Source organism: Agelaius tricolor, unplaced genomic scaffold (assembly GCF_023055355.1).
Source record: "Agelaius tricolor isolate 1412-34295 unplaced genomic scaffold, bAgeTri1.0.p SCAF_30, whole genome shotgun sequence".
NCBI classification, from domain to species: domain Eukaryota; kingdom Metazoa; phylum Chordata; class Aves; order Passeriformes; family Icteridae; genus Agelaius; species Agelaius tricolor.
Window position 1 is genome coordinate 6,171,513 of NW_027269290.1, and position 8,062 is coordinate 6,179,574.

At 62.9% G+C, this 8,062-nt stretch overlaps 1 protein-coding gene across 3 annotated transcripts in view; it reads right to left on the reverse strand.

Annotated features, from left to right (window-relative positions):
* The window catches only part of GRM4 (glutamate metabotropic receptor 4), a 34,769-nt gene extending 26,707 nt beyond the window's left edge, over positions 1 to 8,062 (reverse strand). The window contains exons 1-2 of one of the 3 annotated variants that reach the window (XM_071450454.1): positions 7,850 to 8,062; positions 1,075 to 1,829 (exon numbers count right to left, since the gene is read on the reverse strand). In XM_071450454.1, the coding sequence (XP_071306555.1) occupies positions 1,075 to 1,593 (519 nt within the window). In that variant the 5' untranslated portion in view covers positions 1,594 to 1,829; positions 7,850 to 8,062. Of the gene's footprint in view, positions 1 to 1,074; positions 1,830 to 5,563; positions 5,769 to 6,890; positions 7,035 to 7,849 lie in introns of those variants that run through there. The other 2 variants (XM_071450455.1, XM_071450456.1) reach the window with 2 other exon arrangements.

Sequence of the window (8,062 nt, forward strand, 5' to 3'; positions counted from 1 at the left end):
ACTGTCACTCTCCTACCTCCTTCCCCACTTCCAGCCTCCCTCCTCCTCTCCAGAACAAGTATTCAATCTTTTTTGTCTTGGCAAATAGCTTTTAAGTTCCTCCCACTCTCTCTAATTTATATTATTTTAATTATTGAATAGCCCTCTCACTCGTTGCCTGGAACATTAACACGTTTTTAAAAAAAAAGGGACCCAGAAAAATCAAACTCCATCAGCGATCTGGTTCTTCCGTCTTCACTTAACAGCTTCCAGCCCTCCCAGGAGGGGACCCAGCTCTCAGCACAATGGGCTGGCAGAGGAAGAGGAGGGGAAAGACAGAGGGGGAAACAGCACCAATCCTGCAGAACACAGGGGTTTCAGGGTGCTGGGAGAAGGCCAGGATGGCAATGGCACCACCATTGCCACTGGAGGTGCAGAATATTTACATTTCTCCCTCAATTCTGCAGAGGAACCCTTGTTCACACACACTCTGCAGCCCAGGGACGGGGTTGTGGATAAATAAATGTACAGCAAGGGGGAAAGGAATTATCAACTCCTCGGCATTCCTGCAGCTGGCACAGAGCAGGAGGAAGAGCCCTACTCATCCCACCACAGCCTGAGCACTTCTGGGGCTGGTGGCACAGGACAAGCATCCCCAGCCTGGCTGATGTCCCCTTGGACCGGAGCAGAGCAGCCCCAGCTGTCCCCTGCCATCGGCCATCGCTGCCTCCAGCCCTCTGGCTCAGGTGGGATTTACATTTTGGGGAGAACCCACACCCCCAAGGGAGCATCCCCCAGAACCAGCAGCACGCCCACCCTCAGCCCACCTCCCATCCAGCCCCCTCCACAGGGTGGGAGCACCAGCGCCACGAAACCGGGGAAGATGAGACAAAAATCCTCCTGCTCCGAGTGTCGTCACTGGAGAAGGGATGGAGGAAGGGATCCCCAGGGACCCGGGGGAGGCAGGAGAAGCATTTTAACAGCACCAGCCCTGCCTCCCCCCAGCTGTGGAGGAAGAGGCACACGAGGAGAAAAGCTGCCAAAGCACCCGCAGGGGTTTTGCCGAGGGCTTCCCTTCACCTGGCCGAGCCCTACCTTGAAGAGCCGCAGGATGTTGGCCACCATGATGGACACGGAGCTGCCCGAGGCGCCGATGACGCCGACCACGCGCTCCGGCTTGGTGATGATGGGGGGTCCCCCGCTGACACAGCGCACCTCGGTGCTGTCCTTCTCGATGAGGGCCTGCACGAAGGTCAGCGACTGCTCCAGGGCGTGCGTGTCCCGCGAGCACGTGTCCAGGATGCGGGCGCCCAGCGTGATGTTGGGCAGCAGGTCGGGGTCGTTGTTGATGCGGTCCAGGGCGAAGAGCATGGCCTCCAGGCGATGGATGCCCTTCTCCTTCTTCAGCTCCCCGCAGGCTTTGCCCTCGGCGCCCCGGCCGTGCACGGGGAAGAGCCCCCCGAGCGTGATGTCGCCGTCGATGCGGATGGAGTTCATGTGCGGGTAGCCCTGGCCTTTGGGCTTGGCAGCACCCCCAGGCGCCCACCCCCAGCTCCAGGCACTCAGGAGGAGGCAGAAGGACAAACGCTCCATGCAAAAGTGACCCCCGCTCATCGCCAAGGCCGTGCTGGGGCAGAGCTCGGGCCGGGAACGCGGCACTCAGGGGGCCGGGCTGGGCTGGGCGGGCGGCATGGCTCCGTCAGCGGCTCCCCACGGTGCTGCCGGCCCCGGGGGAGCACAGGGAGGTCGGGATGCAGGAGGGTGCTGGGGTCTGCATGGCTACACCAGAGAGGAGAGACAGCAGCAGAGCCACGAGCCCACGCAAAGCTTCGGGTCCTTCCTCCGGAGACCTTGGAGGGACAGGGAAAAGGGAAGAGAAAATTAGGCAGGAGCAGGAAAAGGACATTGGCTGTTCCAGGCTTTCATCAGTGGAAATAAGCACTAGGGATTATTGCAAAAAAATAGATTTAGGGCCGCAGGGACACTGCCCCACAGAACAGCACAGGCCAGAGGGGGCCCTGAGACCCTGTCCCTTCTGAAGGGAACTGAGAGGGTGTCCCAAGACAGTGCTCAGAGTGCAGCAAACCCCACACACACCCCCAGCCCTGGTCCCTGCCTATCCTAAAACACCCCTACTTTTTCCCAGCTGGTTTTTCAGTCATCTTCCACAAGCCCACTTGTCTGGAGCCCCACAGACTGAGGTCTGCATCCTCAGCTAGAGCCAGGCACTGCCAAAACCCAGCGTTCCAGATCCGAGTCACAGCCCAAAGCCCCGCACTCCTGCCGCTCTCCCTTCAGGGCACTGATTCCTGAACCAGCAGCTGCTTCCGTTATCGACGGCTTCCAGCAGCAGATATCGACAGCACCTGAGCTGTCCCTGTCCCAGCAGCACAGCCCCTGCCTCAGTTTCCCCCCGAGGCAGGCTCGCCCTCGTGCCCATCCCCGCCTTCTCTCCCAGCAGCCGCTGATGGATGCTGAGGGCAGCGCATGATTAATGCAGGCACCAAAAGCAGCGAGGAGCCGAGCCGGCAAATGCATTCCCCAGGCAGGACGAGCAGCAACAGTGAGACCAAGGAAACAGCTTAAATTAGCCTCAGCTCAAGCTCAGAGCCGGCACCCAAGCCCACAGCTGCTGGACAGAGTCTCACCAGCCCCAAGGGTGCTCCTGCTCTGCAGCCATCCCAGCCAGGAGGACCCTGGCTTCAACTCACCTCCATAAATTATGCACCTCCCCGGCCGATGCAGCCGCAGCCGCTTGAAGGCCCATCTCCAAAGCGATTCTGACAGCCGGGGCTTTTAAGGAACCAGAATTACCCGGTGCCCAGCTCTGTGCTTCCAAAGGCAGGAGGTTGGGAATGCTGCAGCAAAACCCCCGCCCCAGCCTGCTGGGAGAGCCCTGCTTGGATGGGGATCAGGGACAGGGATCAGAGCTCTGCTCTGATGGTCCTGTTCCCCTGCAAGGAGCACCCCACACATCACCAGTGGGCACGGAGCAGGGGAATGTGGCTCCTGCATGGTCTGGGAGTGGGTCAGGCTCTGCCCGTGCTGGGGAGGAGGAGGAGGATGGGGAGATAAAGGGATGCTCAGACACCACAGCTGCCTTCAGAGCCCCGCACCAGCCAAAAGCAGGTCAGCTCTCCCACCCTCATCCCTGGAGCTGCAACACTTCTGCCCATCAAAGGTGGGATGCTCACACCATGGACCTGCTCCCAGGAAAACCCTCAGAGCCCACGGCAGCTCCCGCAAAGCTGGCAGTGCCCCCAGAGCCCACTGCCTTTCCCTTTCTTCTTTTAAGCTTTTTCCCTCTCTGTTCTCTCCCCTTTGTGGCTCCTTTGATCATATAATCTGAACGAACTGAAGGTAAAAATATCACGGCAGGCAAGAAGAAAGCACAAATAATGGGGAGAGGAGGAGGGAGCTGGTTTGGATCCCTCACGGAGGAAATGGAGCCAGAGTTACCCGATGAGCCCCTGCTGCAAACGGCCCAGGAAGGGGTGACAGATGAGCACCCCTGTCCCCTCCACCTGTCCCCAGCAGCTCCTCAGCCACACTCAGGTCGCTGCTTCCACACAGCCCAGACCTTGGTTCCACCATGCCTGAGCCTCCCCAAAGCAGCTGCTCCACCAGGGGCACATCTGGAGGGAGGTGCACATCTGGAAGAGGACACCTGCCTACAGCAGGTGCTCACGGAGCAGGGAACATCCTTACCCACACACACTGGGCAGTGAGGAGCCACAGCCACCCTCCTGTTCCACCTGCCCGGCTCCACAGGGGCACCACAAGGGTGGCAATAAGGCAATAACAGGGTAGGATCATCACTCAGCACGGTGCTTACCCCAGCCCCAAAGGAAGGAGAAAATCTGCTTTCTCCTACTTGCACCAGCACAGCATCGGTGAGGACAGAGCCCTCCCATCGCCCTCATCCCGGCTATGCCACAGCCCGATCTGGATCTGGGAGGTGGCACAAGCACCCAGCAAACCGAGATCTCCCGGGTGTGGGTCATCCCCTGCCCGAGCCAGGGTGGGCTGAGCAGCGCCAGGGCAGAGGGAGCCGGGGCTGCTGCCCCAGCACAGGCAGAGCCCTGCGGGTCCCGGCGCCCCGGACATGGATGGAGCACGGTGGCATCCTGCCCCCCTCTAGTGGTGGCCACCGGGCCACCGGCATCGTCAGCCACGGAGGGCCCTGGAAGGAACAGGAGAGGGCTCAGCTGGGCAGGCGAGCCCCTCTTGGGGCGACCTGGTCGAGTGAAAAGTGTCCGTGCCCATTTCAAGGGCTGGAACTGGATGAGCGTTAAGGTCCCTTCCAACCCGAACCATTCTGTGATTCCATGAAATCAAACTCTGATTAAAAATTCCCCCACATCACAGAGATCTCCTGCTGCAAAACCCTCTCCAGCGCCTGGAGGAGCAACCAGCCACCCCAGGCATCGCCTCTGTGGCTCCTTCCTGCAGCTCCTCCTGCACATCCCTGCGAGCATTGCCCAGGCTGGACTGTGGTGGACACACTCCGGACAGACCCCACTGCCCAGAGCTCTGCCTGCAGCAGGATCCATCATCTCCCAGTTCAAAGCCAGAGCATTTTCTGGGGCTTGTTAAACCCAGCAGAAGCTGAGCTGGTTACAGCCCAGGAGATGCAGCAATAATCAGCCAAGAGCACCCAGCACTCACCTGCACCCATCCCCAGCTGCCAAAGAGCCCAGCTCCACCAGCACCAGAGATTCCAGCCCAGCCCTGGCACTGGGAGGGCTGTGCCAGCTTAAGCCACACTGGTTCCTACCAGCTCCACAGCATCTTTTTGAAAATCAAGGCTATTTCTTTCCCCACCTGCTCTTCCTCCAGCAAGCAGGGCCAGCCAGCAGGCAGCACAATATCCCAATTAGTGTACACTCACTCTTCCCGCTTGCAAGCAGCTACAGGGTACTTTGCTTGGCTCCTGGTCTTTTTAATTGCAAAAGCTCCATGAAGTAGAGCAGAATTGAGACGTGGACAGAGGGAGGGGATGCCAGGTTAAGTTCTCTCCCGACAGGCAAAACCTTAAGTATTCAGGTCCAGTACCCCAGTGTCCGCTCGGAGAAGCAAGGCTACGGCTCAGCAGGCAGCAGAGAGCAGAGACCCCAGATTGTACCATCCAAACCCCCCAGTGAGCTCCAAAACACAGCCCCTGCCCCAGCAACCCCTCAATCGATGCACGAACCGATAGCACAACGCTCGCACAAGCCTGAGCCCATCACCAAGGTGCCAACTCGTCCTCTCTGCAGCCAGGTCCTGCCAGCACCCGGCTCAGAGCCCCGTCGTCGGGAAAAGCTGGGTATGACCACCCACCTCAGTGCCCCGGAGCATCTCCTGAAGGATGCTGAAGTCCAACCAAAAGTGCTCCCGTAGGGCACAGAGGAAATCCAGGGAACATTTATCACACCATATTTATATTTGTCCTTAACTGCAGCAAGCCCTCTCCTTCCGCCTCCCTCCCGCTGCCAAGCGGGTCAGGGCTAATCCCTCACTTTGAAGGATGGGATGGCGCGGCAGGGGGGGAAGGCGAGCAGGATCCAGCCCCGGAGCAAGCGGAGAGAGAGCAGCAGCTCACCTTGCGGGCAGGCGGCGCGAGGCATCCGCGGGCAGCCAGCGCAGAGCTCCAGCGGCGGGGAGGGAAGGAGGGAGGGAAGGAAGGAGCCGCCGCTGGTGCTGGTCCCCGCTCCTGCCACGTGCAGCAGAATCCCGCAATTAATTTTTTATCGCCATCTGCAATTTGGGACGGTGCTGGCTCTGAGCGAGAGCACGGCCTGACTGCTGGTGCCCGGCGGTGCCCGCGGCAGCGCGCGGTGTCCCCGCTCCCCATCACACCCACGCCCCGACACTGCGGTCTGGCAGTGCCAGCCCCTGCCCACACCCCCCCGGCGGTGACTCCAGAGACCCCCATCCTGAGCCAGGCTCTGTGCGGGGCCGTCCAGGGAACTGCAGGGAGGAAAACCCTCGGTGAGATGCAGTGCCCGGGAGGAAGAGCCGGTGCCCGCAGCAGGCACGAAGCCGGGGAGGGCGGCGGGCGCGGGTTCACGTATGTTATAATTAGGACCTGCCACTTCTTCAAGCCGTTGCCTTTCTGGGAAGAGCTGGAAGGGGGTGGCTGAGCTGACAAATCCATCCTCCTCCTGCCTGATGCCAAAGTTGAAGCACGTGATGCTCTTTTTCGGGGAGCCGTCAGGCTGCTCCGCAGGGCGATGCTGGCCCCTGGGATGTGGGGCCAGGCCATGGCTCCACTCGAGTTTGGATTCCCATGGGAAAATCCCCTTGACGCTGCTCTGACACCCCGAGGTGCAGCTCAGCACCCCGAAGCCAGTGCCTGATGCCATCCTCAGAAGGGCTTTGCCTGTAGCCCCCCAGCCCGGGGCAACTGGAGCCACCACTGCCCATGGGGACCCTCTGCCATCACAGAGGGACCACCCCCACCAGGAGCACTGCCCCTCCAGCCTGGCCAGAATAAAGAGGGATCTCTGCACATCCCATCGGAGCGAGCACCCCGGCGCAGAGGTGGCAGGTGACAGGGAAAAGGGTCTTGTCCCAGCTCTCCCCCTCACAGCCTTGCCCGGCACTTCCCACAGAGCATCCCCCACTGCCTGATGCAGATAAACGCTGCTTACAGGGCTCAAACGCGGGGAAGGAAACGAGCTTATTCTTTTGGCAGTTCTCGTGGTGTTTTCCCGAGCTCCTCGCTGCATTCAACAGATCAGCTCTGCTCCTTCTCTTCCATCCTTCCATCCCTCCGCCCCTCCCCGAGCCCTGCCCGGGGCACACGGCCACTGCCCGGGGGTTCCTGAGGTGCCACCGCAGCCAGCCCTGCCTGGTGCCACCCCCGCCGAGCCCCGAGCCACAGGTCACCTGCAGCGCTGATGGCGATGGCAAAGGCGGTGACTCACCCGCAGCCTCTCCGTCGCAGCCGCCGCCGAAGGCAGCGGGCATCCCCCAGCGCCGGAGCAGCCCACGGAAAATCACCCGGCTGGCAGAGCACGGCAAACTCATCACACCGAGGGGGGGAGGAGGAGGAGGAGGAGGAGGAGGGCTGGCGGGGCTGCACCCGGGCAGGCAGTGGGAGAGTTCTCCGGTTTTTTCTCACGGTTGCCAACTTCCCCAGCGGCTCCCGACGCCTCAGATCCGCTCGCCCGGAGAGCGCCAAGGAGCGGGAGAACGCTCGGGAGAGGAACCGACCCCGTGCCCGAGCGGGGCTCTGCCCGGCCCAGGGCTGCCTCCGAGGGGTCGCTCCGGCGCCGAGGAAGGATCGTACCCCCCACAGCCCCTCCGAGCCGGCAGGGGAAGCGCCTTCAGCCCTTCGCAGCTCCCCTGTCCCCCCTGCCCTGCCCTGCGGCGGCTCTGCGGGCGCTGCCCGCTGCGGCGAGGCGAGGGCAGCCCCCGCCGGCGGCTCGGCCACGGTCACGGCCACCCGCCCCTGCCCGCCGCCTCCTGCCCCGACCCCTGCCAGCCCCCTCCGTCCGGACGAGCCCCCAGCTCCCCTCCCGGAGCCCTCGCCGGCCAGTGGGCACCTCTGGGGACAAAGGTGGCGGGTTGGGGACCGGGGCAAGGGGTGCCCTCCGTGCCCCTCGATGGGGGGAGCAGCGGGGCGAGGAGGGGGCAGCGCTCCGCAGTCCCCAGCAATGAAAATGCGATGAGTGGCAGAGGGGGGAGCGCTGGGGGTTCCGGGCTGCAGCCCCCGCTGTCGCAGCCCCCCCAGCCCAAAAATAAAAGGAAAGGCGGAAAATTCGCCGGAGCGTTGTGGAGGGGGAGAGCGGCGAGGCTGCAGGGAGGGGGAGCGAGGGGCACTCCAGCCGCGGGGGAAGGTGCGGGGACACCGGGATGCTCCCCCCGCGCCGCCCGCACTTACCCGCGGGCAGTGCCAAGTTGGCGGCGCCGCCGGCCCCGTCTCCGCCCGGTGCCCGGTGCCGCGATCCGCCCCCGGCCCGGGGGCGCGGGCAGCCCGGGGGGGCCCTGCGGCGTGCGGCGGGGGCGGCCCCGGCCCCCCCAGCCCCGGCCCGGCCCGGGAGCCGAGCGAGCCGCAGCCGGGCGGGACCCGCCGCGCTCCGCGCACCGCAGCCGC